Source organism: Chanodichthys erythropterus, chromosome 22 (genome assembly GCF_024489055.1).
Source record: "Chanodichthys erythropterus isolate Z2021 chromosome 22, ASM2448905v1, whole genome shotgun sequence".
Lineage (NCBI taxonomy): Eukaryota > Metazoa > Chordata > Actinopteri > Cypriniformes > Xenocyprididae > Chanodichthys > Chanodichthys erythropterus.
The window spans coordinates 11,426,206-11,447,281 of NC_090242.1; the positions used below are offsets into that span (position 1 = coordinate 11,426,206).

The 21,076-nt window shown below is 35.8% G+C and overlaps 1 protein-coding gene across 13 annotated transcripts in view; it reads left to right on the forward strand.

Annotated features, from left to right (window-relative positions):
- Positions 1 to 21,076, forward strand: part of fnbp1b (formin binding protein 1b) — a 102,403-nt gene that overhangs the window by 22,226 nt on the left and 59,101 nt on the right. For 12 of the 13 annotated variants that reach the window (XM_067375790.1, XM_067375788.1, XM_067375784.1 and 9 more), the window contains exon 2: positions 19,824 to 19,939. In XM_067375790.1, coding sequence (XP_067231891.1) covers positions 19,824 to 19,939 — 116 coding nt within the window. Of the gene's footprint in view, positions 1 to 17,519; positions 17,732 to 19,823; positions 19,940 to 21,076 lie in introns of those variants that run through there. The other variant, XM_067375787.1, reaches the window with a different exon arrangement.

Here is a 21,076-nt window from a genome sequence, read left to right on the forward strand (position 1 = left end):
CAAATTGGTTTTTGGCCTCAAAATTTGTTTTATCATAAACATCCGGCAGTTCTGCATATTGCTGAGTTGTTGAAAGGAGTAAATTAATTAATTAATGTCCATTTTGTATAACTTACAGTCTCAGTACTTTATCAGCACATATTCTGTTGTGCAGGATGCAAACAGCACCATCTCTGGTCTGGGTGATTAGGTGATTTTTTTTTTTTTTTTTTTTTTTAAACAGTGACATCTTTCATTCAGCATTAATAAGGATGCATTGCGGTTCTCTTAATGCATACTTCTTTTTAAATCTTATTACTAGCTATCTATACCCTGAGCGGAAGAGGAGTTTACTTTACTTCCCTCCTTCTGTATCTAAGTGCTTGTGATAATCTGTGTGTGTGTGTGTGTATGTCTAAATTTAGTATTTCACTTTCACCTCTTACCTTCAGGTTCATGAGCTGAATCCTTGGATTACCATCCAACCTTTGATCTTAACGCATTCCTGCCCAAACTTCAGTCTACGGTCATTGCTATCAAATAAATGTTTCTGTGTGTGTTTGTGTGTGTGTATATTTCAGGTTGGTGAGGCACTTAAACTGAGAAGGCTTCTCTTCTCTCTTTACACTCTGAAAGCAATCTATTTATGAAGACAGATAGAGACAAAAAGGAGTGTGTGTGAAATGATTGTGAATGATCAATAACAATTTGTTAGTTTGTCATTGCTGTGTGCAATTTGAGTTGCAGGATCTGTGTGTATCAATTTAAACTGTTTAATTGATTTTAAAATCAGCATGATATCAGAATGATATCAGCACGTTTCATGCTATGCAGAGTTTATGTAGACAGACGTCAGTCATGGAGCAGCACAAACAAACAGCAGCCAGCTTTTACAGTTCCTACCAAATCAAAACAAGGAGGTTATACTACCGTAATTAAGAGATGGCAACCCGTGACGTTCTAACCAGAGCTGTTCACGTCCTCAGACTGCGTTTCAACACCGAAATGGATCTGCAGCAGTCAGGTGCAGTTCAGTTCAGGTTTATTTTTTATTTTAGAGTTTTCTCGTTTTTAATATATGTTGCTTTTATTTTAGCCAAAAGTTAATGCACTAACTGGTACCATTTTAAAATATTTATTTGTTGTTTCCCATAGTGACATTTTCATTTTCTAATGCAAATGGATTGCAGAGGTTTCAGGTTTTATAATATACCAAGCATCAAAATCTAAAATTGTGGCCATGTTATTTCAGTTTAATTTAGTTTTGGAGTCGTGAAAAGTTGTTTTTAGTTGAGTTAAATTTTAAAAGTTATTTGTTTGTTTTTTTATTTCAGATGTTAAAAATGTTTTAAAGGGCACCTATTATGCAAAATTCACTTTTACATGGTGTTTGACCATAAATGTGTGTTGGCAGTGTGTGAGCAAAACCACCCTACAATGAGAAAAATCCACCCAGTGTTTTTTTTACAATCTCAATAATTCATAAGCACTGTCTCAGAACGCCCTGTTCTAAGATTGCTCTCACTGTGACGTAGAATTGCGCTAAGCCCCACCCACGTGGTTTGATTGACAATCTGGTTTTGGCATAGACCCCGCCATCGGTGATCTCTCAACCATCCTCCATTGTTTCAACGACAGCCGAAAATGTCTCCTAAGAAACATAAGTGTTCTGTTGTGGGATGTAATAATGAACATAGTAGTTTTCACTTACTTCCGACATCAGAGCCACTGAAAATTCCAAAATACGTTTATGTTTGCGCGAATAATTTTTTGACTGACTGTTTTGAGAACGAGGGTCAATTCAAAGCAGGTCTTGCTACAAAGTTAATCCTCAAGTGTGGATCGTTGCTACTGTTCGCGATCCAACGTCACCTCCAGAAGAAGTAAGTGTATTTAATGTTTTTTGAGCAAATAGTCATTTCAGTCGATGTCAGCCAATTCAATAACAAATGCGTCTAAAGGGGATATGCAGCTCATTTATATTTAAGGTGGTACACACCAAAACAGCTCTTTTTAAAACAGGCCCCAAAAATGACATTTTCAAATGGTTATAATAAATTAACTGTGGGGTATTTTGTGCTGAAACTTCACAAATACATTCTGGGGACACCCAAGACCAATATTACATATTGTAAAAAGGGGCATAATAGGTGCCCTTTAATTTATTTTTATTTTTATTTTATTGTAACAATAATAACACTTTTTTTTCTTCATAATCTTTCATCACTAATTTGCTCCACCATTGAAACAACTTTCCTTTTTCACTGACATCATCAAGCCCCCTCATGTTTAAGCCCCTCCCTTTAAACTTTCCTTTTCATATAAAACACTTTCCACCATCCAATCAATTCTCAACAAATCCTCATTGACTGTTCACTTGAAATGTTCATCATATTTCACTTGATATTCTGTCACCTTACGAAAGCAAAATGACTTCCTTTGCTTTTTAATAGTTCAGAACCATGTTCAGAACACATGTAGGAAGTTTTAAAGTGCCTGTGTATTTGGCACATAGAGCTGTGTGTGTGTGTGGGTGAGTGTGTATCAGATTTCCGCTGGCACACATACCTCACATAACCAGTATAGTTTTCCCTCTCTCTATTATAAACACACACACACACACACACACACACACACACACACACACACACACACACACACACACACACACACACACACACACATTCAAGCTTGCTATGTTTTCCCTGTTAAAGAAACACACATAAATGTTCACCATGCTCGAACAGCTGTCTGTCTGTTTGTATTTCCTGAAGGCTGGGCAACCTCCTATAAAGTTGTATTTTCAGAAGCAACCCAGAAGCCGACAGGACAGATACCAGCTAGCAGCACGCTGTCAGAGCAAATCATGAAGTCTAGCCACTTCTAGTCCTGCCAAGCCAGACTTTTAACTGTCAAAGTAACGTCTGGGCCAATTAGATGCTTATTCTGGCCAAGAACTGCCTGCTTAGACAGAAAGAGACTGTCTGTACGTTTTAACGATCGTTAAGTGACCAACCACTGGAGTTTATGAACACTATCGGTCAAAAGTTTGGAAAAATTATGTTTTGTTTTTTTAATGTTTTTGTCTCTGATGCTCACCAAAGCTGCATTTATTTGATCAAAAATACATGAAAAGCTGTAATATTGCTAAAATATTATAAAAATTTTAAATGTAATTTATTCCTGTGATCAAACCTGAATTTTAAGCATCATTACTCCAGTCTTCAGTGTCACATGATCCTTCAGAAATCATTCTAATATGCTGATGTGCAGCTCAAGAAACATTTCTTATGATTATCAATGTTGAAAATAGTTGTGCTGTGCAATATTTTTGTGGAAACTGAATTATGTTGACCAAAAGTGACAAAAAATTCCACAAAAAAAACATCTATAAGAACCATTGTTAATAATTATATACACCAATATTAATTAAGCACCAAATCAGCATATTAGAATGATTTCTGAAGGATCTGAAGGGCCAATATTTCACAATATTACTGTTTGGCTTGGAAGACTTCTTGGAAAAAACTTAATTTTTCCAAACTTTTGACTGGTAGTGTATCATGCCATGGCCCACCACATCTTCGTAGTTTCATTTCTGAGTTTCATTACCTGTGAAAATCTCAGTTTTTAGATCCTCAGAGGTGAAGTCAGAACTCGTCTTATGTAATGTAATAAAACAGGATCATTCGACAGGAGAACAAAATGGATGAAAGCTGGAAATGCAACAGTGTGCCTGAACAATGAGTGATGTGTGTTTGAGTTGCACAAATCAGTCTGAGGATTGTGTGCATGTGTGGTGATGAAAGTGTGTAGTTGATGCAACTTCAGAATGTTTGTGTGTTTCTTTGAGTTGAGTTCTAGCTGGTAATCAGCTTAATAACAAAAACGGCATCGAGCAAAGTTCACTGCGTCACTTAATCTCCCAGTGCATGATAGGTAATCACATACATTCCACAGTGGATCAAAGCTGAAACTCATTTCTTTCACTTCTTGTCAATTTTTAGACTCTTTTTTTTAACTCTCTGTCTTAGAGAAGTGTAATTATTAATTTCCTTTTTTTTTAGTTTCTCGTAAAATTATCTAATTCAGGTTGCATTTTTGCTGCATTTGCGCATTTGGGTCATGATGATGCATGAAGAGCTGTTTGATTTCTTGAACAAACGTCGGTCGGTGGGTTCACTCCACTGGTTCATGGAGGAACCGGACCCCCCGACCCCTCTACCTCTCAACCCGTTGCAGGAGTACCTGCAGAGGTTACTACAGATGAAGATGCTCAGTACTGTGAGTAGTCATAGCGACTGCATTTGGAATACTTGATTCTGATTGGTCAGACATGCCATTTTGCATTCAAACATTTTTGTATTTTGGCCGCAATGCTATGTAATTAATCATTGTCTCAGACTACTGATTTCTCATGCCACTCTTGTAAATAGCCGTCACTGTTTAATAAAGTCCAGTCAGCTTGAACAACTTAAGAATGAATTTTTTATCCTACACTTCAGTTTAATGATATATATATATATATATATATGTATATATATATATAAACACACACACAAACACACACATACATACATTATATATATATATATATATATATATATATATATATATATATATATATATACTTCTGTTCAATTATTTATATATATATATATATATATATATATATATATATATATATATATATATATATATATATATATATACAGCTATGGAAAAAATTAAGAGACCACTTAACATTGATTTCTGAACTTGGAGTGGTCTCTTAATTTTTTCCATGGCTGTATATATATATATATATATATATATATATATATATATATATATATATATATATATATATATATATATATATATATATATATATATATATATATTAGTGTGTGTGTGTGTGTGTGTATATATAATTTATTTAAAATATTTGACATTTTTAATATTTAGAAATGTAATAAAATTTGATCCATATTGAATTATTATAATAAGGATAAATAAGACGTTTGTAAGAGTGTTCATAAAACCCTTTCTTAATTTTCATGAATCTGGCCCCTGATCATGCTGTTGGGTTTGTGATAATGACTATGTTTTACCTTTAATATATAATATATGGCCAAGATTACTTTTACACAGGAGTACTTACTAAAAACATTTAAAGACACTAGAGTTTATAATCTTACAGTTTTGGCAGGAAACAAATGATATTAGCTACTGGACATATTTCATTGGTTTGTGAATGTTTTTCTTGTAATGAAATTAACACAATTTTCAGTGAAGGCTTTATAGATAACAACTAAGTGAATATTAATCAGTGAAATTGATTCTAATGGATTGGAGTAGATGAATTGTGTTCTCAGTGAATTATATTACAGTTCTCTCAGGCTAGTTATAAGGGTGGGTTGTCCTGTGTCAGCTTGGACACTTGAGTTTCCAGCACACATCAGCAAAGCTTGAAAGTGAGTTTGTGTGGCTGAGATAACACAGGATGAACATGAGCATAAGCATGTGTATGTGTGTGTTGATGTGTCATTCTTCCAGTCAAAATGACTCAAATTCCAGCTTTCACTTGTGGGTGGGACTTTCAATGTGACAGACAGTTGAAACTCACTCCACCCAAAACCACATTTTCTTTTTTTTTTTGAGAACTGAAGCTGCTAGATGTGTAGAAATATAATGCTGTTCTCTCTTTAGCTCTCTCAAATACAGTTAGAGAAACCCTAGCAACCACCCAGAACAGCATGGAAACCATCTAAAACACTCTAGCACCCGAATAGTACATACCAAAAACAATTTCCTACAACCACCCAGATCACCCTAGCAACCACATAGCAACACACTAACAACCACTTAGATCACCCCAGCAACCACATAGCAACGCCCTATCAAGCACTTAGATCACCCCAGCAACCACATAGCAACACACTAACAACCATTCAGATCATCCCAGCAACTACATAGCAACACACTAACAACCATTCAGATCATCCCAGCAACTACATAGTAAAGAACTAAAAGATACTCAGATCACCCCAACAACCATATGCCAACACACTAGTAACAACCAATCAGATCACCCAAGCAACTGCATAGCAACGCGCTGTCGAACACTTAGATCACCCCAACAACCGCATAGCAATGGCCTATCAAGCACTCAGATCACCCCAGCAACCACATAGCAACAAATTAACAACCACTTAGATCACCCCAACAACCGCATAGCAACACACTAACAGCCAGTCACATCATCCAAGCAACCGCATAGTAACATACTAACAACCACTTAGATCACACCAGCAACCACATAGCAACTTGCTATCGAACACTCAGATCGCCCCAGCAACCGCATAGCAACACACTAACAGCCAGTCACATCATCCAAGCAACCGCATAGTAACACACTAACAACCACTTAGATCACCCCAACAACCGCATAGCAACACACTAACAGCCAGTCACATCATCCAAGCAACCGCATAGTAACATACTAACAACCACTTAGATCACACCAGCAACCGCATTGCAATGCGCTATCAACGACTCATATCACCCCAGCAACTGCATGGCAACGCACTATCGAACACTCAGGTCACCCAAGCAACCACATAGCAACACACTAACAACCACTCAGATCACCCCAGCAACCAAATCGCAATGCGCTAATGTACACACACATATAGCGGGAAATTCAGAAGTCTAAAAGCTCACAGTTTTTCGTTGTGTTGTGTGTTTGTGTATGTTTCTCAGAAACGGAAAGGGATTTTCTTGTTAGCAGTAGAGATTTATGATGCAAGCAGTGTTTATGGAGCGGTTGTGCTGATGTTCTCTTGGGCGTTTTAAATCGACGGGATGTTTCAGAGGAGTGTACTTGTTATGATGCACTACTGTGCAAAGTGAAGACGTTTAAGTTCATGTTGGACGCTTTCATGACACAAAGACAAATGTTGGTGATAGGACCATCCAAGTGTGTGTGTGTGTGTGTGTGTGTGTGACCCTTCTGTGTATCATGACTAAGAGGTTACAGTAGCTCTGTTCTGCCTTTTTCTGCAGCACAAAGACCCTGTGTGAAAGACCAATGGATTGGCATTCACACAAACACACACACACACACACACACACACACACACACACACACATAGAATCGCACACAAACTGCTCGACATCTCACACAAATATTTCTCCCTGAATGCAAGCCGCCTACGAGCACCAGCCACAATGAACAGAGGCTATTGAACAAAGAGAGAGATGAATCTATTTTCCACAATAAGCATAACCTCAAAACATCTCATGATGATTAAAAAACCCACCACTCATAATGCACAATAGACGTGTTTACATGCAATTCAATCCAGTCTGATTTCAGATTCTGAAAGTTCTGTTTATACAAACCCTAAACATTTCAATCTCATATACGTATATATTTGTTTGCATGTGCAGTTCAAAGTTCTGCATGGTGATAATTATACAGTGAGAATAATTGTCATTTTTGCCTTAATGACATATCTAAAAAGATTGTTATGCAAGTATTTAGTAAATATTCTCCTTCACTGAAAAGTTACTAAGAATAAAGAATGAAATATACAGATGTTCGTAAGACATAAATGCAAACATATGCATCATGGCACTGTGCATTTACTTGCTTAAAGGGTTAGTTCACCCAAAAATGAAATTTCTGTCATTTACTCACCCTTATGTCATTCCAAATCCTTTGGAACACAAATGAAGATTTTTTGATGAAATCTGTGAGCTTTCTAGCCTCCGATAGACTGCAATGTTATTACCATTTTCAAGGCCCAGAAAGGTAGTAAAGACATCGTTGAAATAGTCCATGTGACTACAGTGGTTCAACCTTAATGTTATGAAGTGACAAGAATACTTTTTGTGCGCAAAAACAAAACAGTACAGCATCGGCCAATACTGAGCCGGCGTTTTGACGTTGAACCCGGAAGTTTATAACATAAACAGCGTAAAAATATTCTCATCACTTCATAACATTAAAGTTGAACCACTGTAGTCACATGGACTGTTTTAACAATGTCTTTACTACCTTTTTTGGGCATTGAAACTGGTAATAACGTTAAGGAAAAAAGAATGAGCACCCCGTAGTTACATATGTATTAATGTCTTTAAGCCATGCAATAGATTAGGTAGGGTAGCTGTTTATTTTGAAACATAATTATCCAAGGCTCCAAAAAAACCCTCCAAATTAGCGATTTTACTGAACATAAGAGCTACTTGTGTAAATGCCACTACAAAAGTACATTAAATAAATAACAACTAATAAGATCCTGGTTGATGAGTGATAATCTTTCTGTGCTGTTTTAGCTCCTATTCTAAGGCACATGGAGATCAAGACCTGTAATTCTGACCGGTCAAACCAATCCAAGGGCGCTCCAGCTGTAAAACAGTGTCTGATTGGTCACTACACATTGTCCCTACCCACTATACCCACCCACCACACCTGAGATCTGGTTTCTATTGATTGAACTTCTAAATAATGTTGGAAAATACTGCGTCATGATCATGAAATTTCAATGGTTCACGTCAGTTTGATGGACGCTCTGAACCACTGATTTGAAACAAAAGATTCGTAAAGCTTCGAAGCTTCATGAAGCAGTGTTTTGAAATCACCCATCACTAGATATTATTGGATAAAGTTGTTATTTTATTTTTCTGGCATTCGCCTTCATAACATTAAGGTTGAACCACTGTAGTCACATGAACTGTTTTAAATATGTCTTTAGTAGCTTTCTAGGCGTTTGAAAATTTAAATGATCTTGCTGTCAATAAAGGCCTCACTGAGCCATCGGATTTCATCAAAAATAGTAATTTGTGTTCTGAAGATGAACAAAGGGCTTATGGGTGTGGAACGACATGAGGGTGAGTAATTAATGACAATTTTCATTTATGGGTGAACTAAACCTTTAAGGTTAATAATTAGCTGGTTAATTGATTGTTAATTTAAACAATGATCGATTATGGGAATTTATTGACATCCGTAGTTCGGACTCCTGTTGACCTGTTTTAACCAGAAATTGAATTTAGATCAAGCTCAGTGAGAACGATTGAGGTGTTTACCTGAAGGCTTTTCAATCCAATTGAGCCATCAAATGGATTATTTGGTGCATGTAAACATAGCTAATGTGTGCATGTGCATGCAAGTGTCAAGACTAAATAGACTAACTTCTCAACAGGCCATGGTATTTGGTATTTGAGGTATCATTCATGTTTGTTGAGCAAAAGGCACTAATAAGATCATCACACTGACCCCGTGTGTTAAAGAGCCCATCCGTCACTACACTACTTCTCACCTTCTCAAAGCCACTTCCTGTGTCAGCTGTTTTTAGGTCAGCAGGATTCTGCTGAATGTTATTTGAACTTTCCTCAGAGGCAAAAAACTAAAGTAGTAGTTCACCCAAAAATGAAATTTCTGTCATTAATTACTCGTCCTTATGTCATCCCAAACCTGTAAGACCTTCAACTTTGGAACACAAATTAAGATTTTTTGATAAATTATTTAATTTAACATATGATAATATTTAATTCTGACTAGAACATTCAGGAGAGATAGTGATGTTATAGGGTATTTGTTATAAGGTGGTTGTAAGGGTTGCATGCAAAAATGAAGAACATTTTTTTAACCACATTGGTATTGTTGGATGATTGTGAAACAGCCTTTACATATGATGATAAGTGCATTCACGCTGTTCACTTTTTGCTCCCTTGAAGCGTTTTTTTATTAGTAATTTGTATACCTGGGTGAATCAGACTCTGTATATGAGGTTTTTTTAGGGGAATTTTGGGGGATTGATGAACAAAACAGAACTCTTGTTTTGTGTGTGCCTGTGTGTGTGTGCATGTGTGTTTGGAGTTTTGGGAACTTTTGGTATGTTGGTAATTTAATCACAAGTTCACATCAGAGACTTTTTGGTTGATTGACAGTTCAGTGATGACACAAGTTATTCTCTACTGCTCCAAGAGGCTGCAGTGGAACTGCAGGTGTCACATAGACGTTTCCTGTTTCCTAATGAGCAGACTATGGGTAAATTCCCCTTTATTATTATTATTATTATTATTATTACTTAATTTCCTGGATATGTGCCCTTCACTATTATATGTGCCCTTCACTTATTTTATTTTATTTTATTTTATTTTATTTTATTTTATTTTATTTTATTTTATTTTATTTTATTTTATTTTATTTTATTTTATTTTATTTTATTTTATTTTATTACTTCCTAGAAGTTACCATCATTATGTACCCTTCACTATATATCTTACTTTATTTTATTTATTTTAAAGATTTACTTCCTAAAAGTGACCATCTTTTTATTTCATATCAGTATTTACATCATATCACTATTTTATTTTGTTTTATTTCATATTATTTTATTTTATTTATTAACTTCCTAGAAGTGACCATCAATTTATTTCATATCAGTATTTTATTTTATTTTATTTTATTTTATTTTATTTTATTTTATTTTATTTTATTTTATTTTATTTTATTTTATTTTATTTTATTTTATTTTATTTTATTTTATTTTATTTTATTTTATTTTATTTTTATTTTTTATATATTCATTTTCTAGAAGTGACTATCATATGTACCATTCCTATATATATATATATATATATATATATATATATATATATATTTTTTTTTTTTTTAATTTTAGGTTTGGTTAACTTTAACCTAAAATGAAAAACAAAAATAAAATATTTAGTGAATGGTACATTTAATTAATACTTCTAGGATGTTAAAAAATAACATAAAATAAAATAATAAATATTTTTATTTTTTTAACTTCCTTGAAGTGACCATGTATGTACCCTTCAATGTATATTTTATTTTTATCTTAACTTCCTAGAAGTGTCCATGTAATGAGCAGCCTCGTACTCGAGGGATTCCTGAAGGGATTCAGTTGCTGTGTTGCATTTAATATGACCCTAGATCGTCCCCAGTGACCTTCAAGAATCTCATTTGTTATATGTTCTGTATTAACCAAATACATTTATGATCTGGCTGTAGCACTGACACCTGTTCATGTTTGGCATACACCTGTACACATACACAAAAGTGTGTCTCATCAGTGCTTATATATGTGTCAGTAGCATCTTTTTGTGTATGCAAACATATGTGACCAGTTTATTAAGAGATCAGGCCTGAATAAACTGTTTTAAACCAGCAATAAAACTGTAATCTCAATATAATCATGGGCTTGTGCATGCTTTATCCATTTTAGAAGAATCACCCTGTTCTTGTTAACCATATTTCACCTGATACTAAGCAGCAGACTGATCTGAGGTCAGTAGGTTGGGATCATGCATTCAGCTCCAGTTCAGATGTGTGCAGGTTCAGAAAGTCTCCATCAGTGATATATTTAGCATTCCCTCTCTCTCTGTGATGTGTTCTTCATTAGCATCATAGTTAATTGGACTGTCCCAAAGTAATAAAGCAGAAGCCTGATGAAGCACGTCCTCTCCGGCTAAATTAAGGCCAGATTTCACAAGCATCGTGAGTGAATCATGTTGAGAGTTTGCTGAGTTCATACCAGGAGGGTAAATTAAAAACACATTTACTGATTTCAGAAATGTTGAGAGAATAACCAATGCAAAAATGTACATTTTCCACCAAAGTACCTCTAGCACTAGTAATAGTGATTGTTGTCAGACTGTACTGTATTTACAGACAGGATCTCAGTGTCTGACTAGTGCTCTGCTTTTTGGAGTCCTTGGATTTAATGAGTTCATGAGAGACGAGTGAACTCTAGGATTTCTCTGTGTCCCATCAGAGCACACAATGCCTATTTATAGCGAGAGAGGAGGCGTGTGTGCATGTGTTTCTGGATGATGAAATACACGCCATACGGCTATTCTCATGCTCGTGTTTTTATGCAGTTGTGTGTTTTATTTCAGCCTGAATTACACCATTCTACCATGCACATGAGAATAATTATTATGAGAAATGGATGTTTCTTCCATATATAGAGTATGACCTCATTTTTTGATTCAGAATCCATGATGACATCATCACATTGATTATAAGAGTGCATGTGTGCATTTAAAGCTTAAAATGAAAATTCTGTCATCATTTACTCCCCTCATGTCTGTGACAGCTAACCTTTCAGGTATGTTTATGCATGAAAGTGTGCTTGTGAGGGGTTTTGAATATCAGACGTCTTTTAAATTCCTTTCTTTCCCTCTCTCTGAGTCATTCTCTCCATATTTTCCTCCAGTTGCTCAGTCACCACCTGGCATGGCTTTGATTTTTACACGCGTGCAGCTCAGACGCCTACGGTCGAGTGTGTATGTGTGCTGAACCTCTCCCTGATTCCTCGTTTCCATCCAGTAGACTCGTTCATAGCGGATGCAGGTGCTCTGCAATATGTTCGGTCTCTGTTCAGGGTCAGCTGGTGACCATTCGTGACCCTCATTAATCCACACCAACTCGCTGTGCACGGCGGGATGTTATTGCAGACGTTGTCACTGCTGGACATAATGACTCCATCACCTCTGTTGTTGGGAGTGTATGCTTGTTCTCCATCTAAAGGAGAACTTCATAATACAAACATTGTGTAATTGTTAGGAACAAACGTTAGCCACATATGATGTTAATAGTATTTTGATTAATGTTCTCACAGTGCTTGGAAAACATGTTTTTAGTGTTCTTTTACTGGAGTTGCCAGCCAGCTCCAGCATTTTTTATCATTTTCACAAAACTTTCATGTCCCCGGAATATTTTTTATTGTATGAATACCTGAACATATATCAAAAACCCATTTTTTGTGCTTCATGCATTCTTTTTATCAACACTTGAATGTAGGCAAGTTTCATAAAAACAAGAAAAAAAAGCTGGGAAAATTGCATTTTTGTCAAAGACTACAGTCCTATACCTGTTTGTGGGTTCAACATTTCATTTGGTAACGTTACAGTTTTGATTATTCTGCTTAATATTTGATGATCATGTTATTTTACATGAGTGTAAGCAATGCTTCTATCACTTGTTTCTGCTTCTTTTTCGCTTGTTTTTGGATTCGCAGATTCTGCACTCTTTCAGTAGGGTGCCCCCTACTGTATAACAATCAAAACATGGATTGCAGGAAAATTCTGTCAATGGCGGGGAAAGAGTTGCAGTATTATTGTCACTTACAATCTTAAATTGTTATATTAAATTCAGTGCAACAATTTATAGTTTACACAGAAATTCTTTCTGCATGTTTTAAAGGTGCGGTGTGGAAATTGTAGGAGGATCTATTAACAGAAAAACAATCTAGTATACATAACTATGTTTTCAGTGGTGTATAAAGACCTTACATAATGAACCATTATGCTTTTTCTACCTTAGAATGAGCAATTTCTGTCTACATACATCACAAGTCCCCTTACATGTTAAATCGCCATTTTGCGGCATGTTTCTACAGTAGCCCTAAGTGGACAAACTGCTCTACAGAGCGCATTTGCTTGACTGGCTAGTCTCTTCAGTCTCAGATAACATCATATTTGTCCTGTGTTGGCCACCGTAGCTTCTCTATATTGCAATTCGCAACCTCACCACTAGATGCCGAGCCCCAATATTTGACATGCCATGTTAAAAAAATCACTTGTCATGTTAAGAGAGCATAATATTAAAAAACACAAAACATTGCAAGAACTTAAAATGTATAAAATACTGCTTTACCTACTATGTTCCATCCAATACATTATTATAGTGTTTTATACATTTTCCAGTTTTTTCCATCTTTGTAAATGTGCATTTTTTTATGAAATTGTATATTTATACATTAAACACAATTTTGCAACTGGACCATTACAAATCAATGTTCCTAGAATCTTAAAATGTTTGTTACATTAAGAAAACTGTGTATTTTTTTTTAACTTTGCACAACCAAAATGGAAATGCTTATAGAACCCAAATTCTATCTGCCTGTTGTCAACATGTTCCTCATTTGTATGTTGCTTTAAATAGAAAGTTCTGCTAACTGCTAGGATGTAAATATGAATGTAAATTTGCCACCAGGAACTGTGAAATTCACTTACGAGGCTGTGTTGTATCTATCTGGTGCTCGTTGGTCATTGCTAATATCTGGACTTGAGTAAAATAGTAGAACTACTGTAAATCTGGTGCCCAGACGCTCATTGGATCAGCTCCAGATGTGCAATATATCTGCTTTATGCTGGTTTGAGGGATTTAATCTGTGGATAAAGACAGTATCTGGATTATAATCCACCATTATCATACTGGAACAGGCAGACAGACTGGTTTCGACTGGAGAATTGTGCAGGTGGATTGACCGATACTGCTTTGACTTTGAATCGGACAGGCGGTTCTGGCTCAGTCCTGACTTAAGGAGTTGGTGGAAACTCTCTTGAGAGCAGTGGACATGGGGGCCACTCCATCATTCAGAGCAATGTGGACTAAAATATTGTCGACTCAGAGGGTAAATGAATTATGCTAATGCTTTTGTGCGGCATTACTACACCAAATATCATGTTATGTCGTGTTTTAAAAGGAAACGTATATATTTAAAAAAAAAAATTACAATAAGGTCCCATTAGTTGGGATGCATTAACTAACAAGGAATCATACATTTGTTACAGTATTTATAAATCTTTGTTAACATAAAAATACAACTGTTCATTGTTATTTCATATTAGTTCATGTCCATTAAATAATATTAACATATTTTAATAACTTATTAGTAAATGTTGATATTAACATTAATCTTAAGAAATGCTTTAGCAGTATTTTTCATTGTTAGCTAATGTTAAAAAATGGAACCATTACCAAATTTGATACAGTTTGTGATTATATTTATTGTTTTATTCAGTGAAATTATTTGGGTTGTTGTTTAATAGTGATGTTTAACTGTATCTCTATCAGTACTAAGTGTGATATCAACTAAACCTTAAAAACCAATTATTTTTTAACATGTTTACTTTTTGTTGTACTTTTTCATGGATAAATCACTTTTGTTGTAGTCTTCTTCATTTCTAAGTTGTCTGCTAAATAAGTAACTGCACATGTAAATTGGATGATGCAAACCCTAACTTTCACTTCAATGTTAAAACAACTGAGCCAAAAGTGCATACCTACTATTTTTAGATGAAAAATAACACATTATTTAGTCCCTCTATGAAGAAGATTTCCATGTGGGGATGTCCCTATAAGCTGATGTCAAGTTTTGATGTTTTCTTTTTAAAGATGGTCTCTCTTGAGAATTGCAAAACCTGCCCACATGAATGGCAACATAATGCGTCTTCACTTCTGGGTGCATCTTGAAAGAAATAGAAAAGAAATAGAAAATGCATGCACTTGTTTAGACAGCAGGGTCAGTATTACATCCTAACATAGAATTGTATCCTGTCTGTTTAGTAACCATGGTTATTCCACTTAGGAAATAGAACTTTTTCAAATCTGAAGGCAAGAATTAAGATAGGAAGTTTCATACAGCCACTTTGCATTGCTGAAAATGACGCCCAAGCATCCGTTTATTGCATAATACGCCGTCTCACTGATCAAAACCACAAGTCTATATAGGATCACACAGCGGATTTTCAATTTTCTTTCTTTAAACCTTCGGCTGCTGGGGTTCTGCTGTTCCTGTAGTGTTTCTTGTCTCTGCAGTGTGTACTAAAGACTGGGTTGTGTAAGAGGAGGTGATCTGTGTTTAAATGAGGCTGGCTAATCGTATTAGGTCATTTGAATTACCCAGATGCTGACAGGGGACTTTGGCACTGTGTGTGTTTCTTAGCTGTATTCTTCCATTGCTAGTTTAATAGCCATAATGGAATAGCTCACCAAAAATGAAAATTCAGTTATTAGGGGCTTTCGCACAGGGTAGTATAGAAACTCAGTTATAGGAACTAGCCATCAGGGCAGTCCCCCAATAACTAAATTCACCCTTGGGCCATTTTCCTGGTTGCATTCGCACTGGAAGTAGGATCTCTGAAATAAGCCGGTGTCATGAGTAATCGAGTCCCCCCTGCCTGGGTCTCCTTTAGGACCCAGGCAGTAATGCTTAATCAAAAGTTGTTATCATGATGTCTTGACTAATTATAACGTATTTCATTATTGTATGATGTTTATTATATTAAGTGCACAAACAACATGCTTGAAATATATAATCAATGCATATGTATTGCATAATAAAACTGAAAACACAATCATGCCTAAAAATTTACTTTTTTAAAAAAAGGATAAGGATTGATGCAACATACTATGATCTGTAAAAGTAATTTTATATTAATTTTACACAATAATAGCAATGTAGTATAGTATATAATATTACTATTATAAATTTTAATAAATTATTTGTCATGCTAAGTACAGACAAACATCATTAATTTGAAACATGTAATTGGGAACTATATCGGAAGCAAAAAACACCTAATATAATATAATCCTAGCTATCAGGCAAATCAGGTAGATGTATGCTATGGTAGTACATAAGCTAAACTAAAAAATAATAAGAATGAGAAATGCTTGATTTCACAACCTATAGCTTCAGTTATATACTAGTATATGAACTGTGTAACTTAAAAGACATTATAATGCATTTTAAACGACATAAAGCATAACATGATTTTGCAGGAATTATAATCAGGTGCTAAAAATACTACCTATCAAAAGTCAGTTGAACCAATGGGATCACTTGGGGTCCTAAAGGAGACCCGATTCCTGGGGGGGAACTCGATTTCCCACGACACCGGCTGACCGCAACATCATTTAAGAATGGCATTGTCAACAACTGGAGGATGAAGGACTCTGTGACTTGTTGAGAAGTGCCTGGACTTTGGTGTTGGTCCATCTATCGCTGTTTTCCTAGTTTGTGGAGTAAGTATATGTAAACTATGTGTTTACACGGCTTTTTGAAAATGGCGGGTGTCGATGTTTCATATGGCATGCGTTTGGGCAATCAATGTACATTTACATCACTGGTGGTTCCTATTGTGCTGGGTTAGACCCTACTCTGAAGTAGGACCTAAAATGTTTCCCAGTTCCTGTGGTACAAACACACAAAAAGGTGGGTTCTTCCACCAATAGTTACAGGAACTATGAAAAGGTTCCTCCTGTGCGAAAGCCCCTATTGTTTACTGACCCTCATGTAATTCCAAACCCTAATGCTGTTATTTTTTCCATTGGTATTTTTGAAGAATTTTCATGCAGTACAAAATTTTTTAAAAAAGTACAACATTTTGGTTTGTTCCTCACACATATTACTTCAGAAACATGGAATATAGCATGCAAGTCATATGGACTACTTTAACTGGACATTTATAATACTTTTTTCTTTTGAATTCATTTTGGTTTGGTTTCAGCTGCTATAATATGAAAAGGGCTGCGTAAAGATTTCTGAAAAAATTCTCCAAAGAAATTCATATGGGTTTGGAACGACATGAGAAAAAGAACCAAATTTTCTTTTTTTTTGGTGAACTACACCTTTAAATAATTGACCAGAAGTTTTAATGTGGAGTGCAGAAACTGAAATCATCACCCACATTTACATCCTGTGCACACAAAACACACTCAGAGGTTTGAGCGCTCATCCTGTCTGCTGACTGAATGCATGCGAAAGCTTTGCACAAACAGCAATTGAACAGCAGTGTGTTCTTTCAGAGGGGGAAAGTGAAATGTTTTTGTGAATCTTAAGCTCCTACGGACGGAGGGAGTGTGTGAGTGGAATTCTGGCTAAATTCTTCAGACTTCGCAATGGTTGAAGAGAAAATGGGGGGATGCTGGAGTCAAACGAAGGTGATTGAAGCGTCACTTCAGTACCCTTTTGTTGTTTTATTTATTGTAGCTTCTGTCTAAGGTGCAACGCAGAGTTCTGATGATTTGATTTTATTGTGAACAGATTTTAAAAGGTTCTTAGGTTTGGCAAAGCAATGTTTGGTTATCAAGACACATTTTGGCTGCGCAGGATTCTTAAGTTGGTTTTCTTAAGTTCTTTATTTCATTATAGCTTCTTTAAAGCAGTGTTTTGGTTTCTGGGCTTTCATTACATGGATTTTCTAAAGAATTAAATAAAGTTCTTTGTTCTTAAACAGGTTCTTTTATGACATCAGGCTATTAATAAGTTTTCATTCTAAATAGAATCTTTATTTTCCATGGTAATGTAATTGAAAAGGATTCTCAAAAAGTTTAGAGGGACATTGGAAAGTACTTCCTGTTGTGTGGCGTTTTTTGGAGGTTGTTTTTGCACAATCTAAATACATATGCTTCATACATTGTTAGTGTATTATATTGGATTTCTTTCTTATCGGTTACTGATTTTATATCAGTTGCTGTAGTTGTTGTGGAGCTTAATTAGCATAACGTCTAAATATTTTACTGAGCATGCTCTTAAACTGACCCTGACACGTCTCAAAATATGTGATCTGTGTTAGCTGAGGTGTAAATATGGATTGCGTCTGAATGTAGAACTTATTTTGTGGTGTGTGTTTGTGTGTTGCACAGAGGTTTTACCGGAAATCATCTGCAAAGAAAAGTTAAAACCTGACACACACACCTCATCATATACCTTCATGATATTCACCTATTGATGACCATAACATATAAGGATATTAATAAAACTTTCAGCCCCATTAACTTCAACACTACAAATGTAATGTGTGCAACTGCCTCTGAATGTAGTTTGATAACATTTGAAAAAAAAAAAAGAATCATTATTTACGCATCCTGGAAACATAATAGCACCTGTATTCACTTCCAGTATTAACTTGGAACGTTCAGTCTATAAATCTGGTTTCTTGTGGTTTTGTGTTAGGTAACCATCAGAAACATTCAAAACATGATGCAGTAGATGAAAACTTTATTTCTTAGATCTGATACAGTTTGCACTTGGTACTGTAGAAATATCACTCCAGCACATCAAGTGAAAATACAAAAACATTATATTCACTCATAACAAAGTTCACTATTTTTGACACAGTACTTTAACTAGGCTTGCTGCGGTAGTGTTGACTGTGTTACACGTTGTTCGGGCGTACGTCAGTTCCATCACTTGCCCACCACAGCACCCTCACTGTCGTCTTGCTGTTTTATAGAAATAAACACCATTTACTTCAGTTGGACTGTGAATGGTACAATTATAAACTGAAAGTGTCTATTCTATTTACAGCTCGAGCTGCAGAGTCTCAGAACAGTACAGCAGGAGTCAGATTTCACTGATCATGTGACGAGAGTAAGGCGAGATGACTGACAGGACGATGGCGGAAGATTTGGTCATTGATGATTATCTTACCTTAAAATGTGCGTTCAGAACCGCCGCTCCCTATACAAAGAGCGTGCATGATTGCGAATTCCCCCAAAACCCCCAATCACTTAGCAGTCACACTACACTTTTCACTCCATTGACTTCCATTCATACGCATACCATAGCTAGAGCCCAGAAACTGAAGCTCATGCCAAGAAGTTTTGCATTTTGCGCCTTCCAAAGTGAACTCTGACCTGTGAATTTGAAGATATGTGACCAAAAGAAGATCGATAAGCCAAGGCTTAAACTTTTTTTGCCATAGAGTGGAGTAGATCGTTTATTTTTGCTTTTTGGATTCATTATTATTCGTTATATGTTGTACATAATTCACAAATTTGCGTGCTCAAAGTCTAGCTTGACCGTGGCTTAAGGATGGGCTCTTCCTGTCCACTTCCTGTTGACCTCAGAAGAATGACGCCTTTGCTTGTGACCCCGTGCAGTGGCGGCTGTCATCAGTTTGTTGTTCTGCCTCTTTGGTGAACCTTATTTGGTGTGCTACATTTTTTGATTTCAACAACTGATTCGAGGTGTTGAAAAATGTTATTATCCCAATTTTAACACATTTCTCTCTGTCTCTCTCCCTCTCAGGATCAGTTTGATAACCTGGAAAAGCACACACAGTGGGGAATCGACTTTGTGGAAAAATACACCAAATTTGTGAAGGAAAGGACCGAGATCGAGCTTAACTATGCAAGACAGATCAGGTGAGTTTTACATCAACCTCTCTGATTAATAAAGGTGCACTAAATAATTGTTCAGTTTGCAAAAAGTTTTATACCTAAAGATTTTTTACTCACGTTTAAAAAGTTTTGTCATGGAATAGGTTATTTTTAGTTGCAGAATAAATTAACTGCAGAATTAGTACAACATAGTTAACGCAAATATGAATTGGATATTTCAGTAGCATTAGTTCACAGTGCATTAAATAATGTTAAAATGTAATATTAAATGTTGAAAACATTAACAAAGATTGTTAAAAGCCTTAGACATTGTTCTTTGTTTAATCATGTTAACAAATTAAACCTTTTTATAAAGTGCTACCAATGTTTCTATCATGCAGATGTAAAAAACATATGGCATGGTGCACCTTTAAACAACATTAAAAATGTTACAACATATTTGTATGCTTACATTGTGTATTTTTATAGCTTTCTAGTGAATATATGTATGTTTCCTGCTGTAAAAGACCGATTAAGCCATTTTAAGCTGGTTTGCTGGTTTAATCTGGACTCTCAGCCTCTCCAAGCTGGTGAAAACCCATTTAAAACTAGTTAACAGATGAGTCTGATCAGGCTCAGAGACCTGTTTAAGCTGTTTTTCAACATAGGTAATTAGGTGGAATACTTTTTTGGTGATTGATATGTCAGAGGTCAAGTCTTAACTCACCTAGGGCATTAGGATCACCATCAGATCATAGGGTTTGGCCACCACCAAAATCCCATTTTAACCCCTGCAAAGCATCTGTCGTGTCTGTATAAATGAAGACAGGTGCAGCTGCTTGTATTTTATAGTGTATTCATGTGAAAATAAAGGCCAGACAGCTAAACACACACACACACACACACTAATTACTGATATGATCTTGCTGCTGACAGCTCAAGGATACAGGAAGGAAGGGCAACATTTGTATTTTCTCTCTCTCTTGCTCTCTCTGTGTGTGTGTGTGTTTTAGTTTGGGAAGAAAATGCAGGTTACCGTGGTAACAAGGTGCCAGCATGGTTTTCCTCGTTGGTGACCTACATTTGCACGGACCAATCACGTGCTGTGACCCCGCCCCCCATTCCAGTGATAGGATTTAAAGCTCATAGACACTAGACACACATCCACACACACTGACTGTA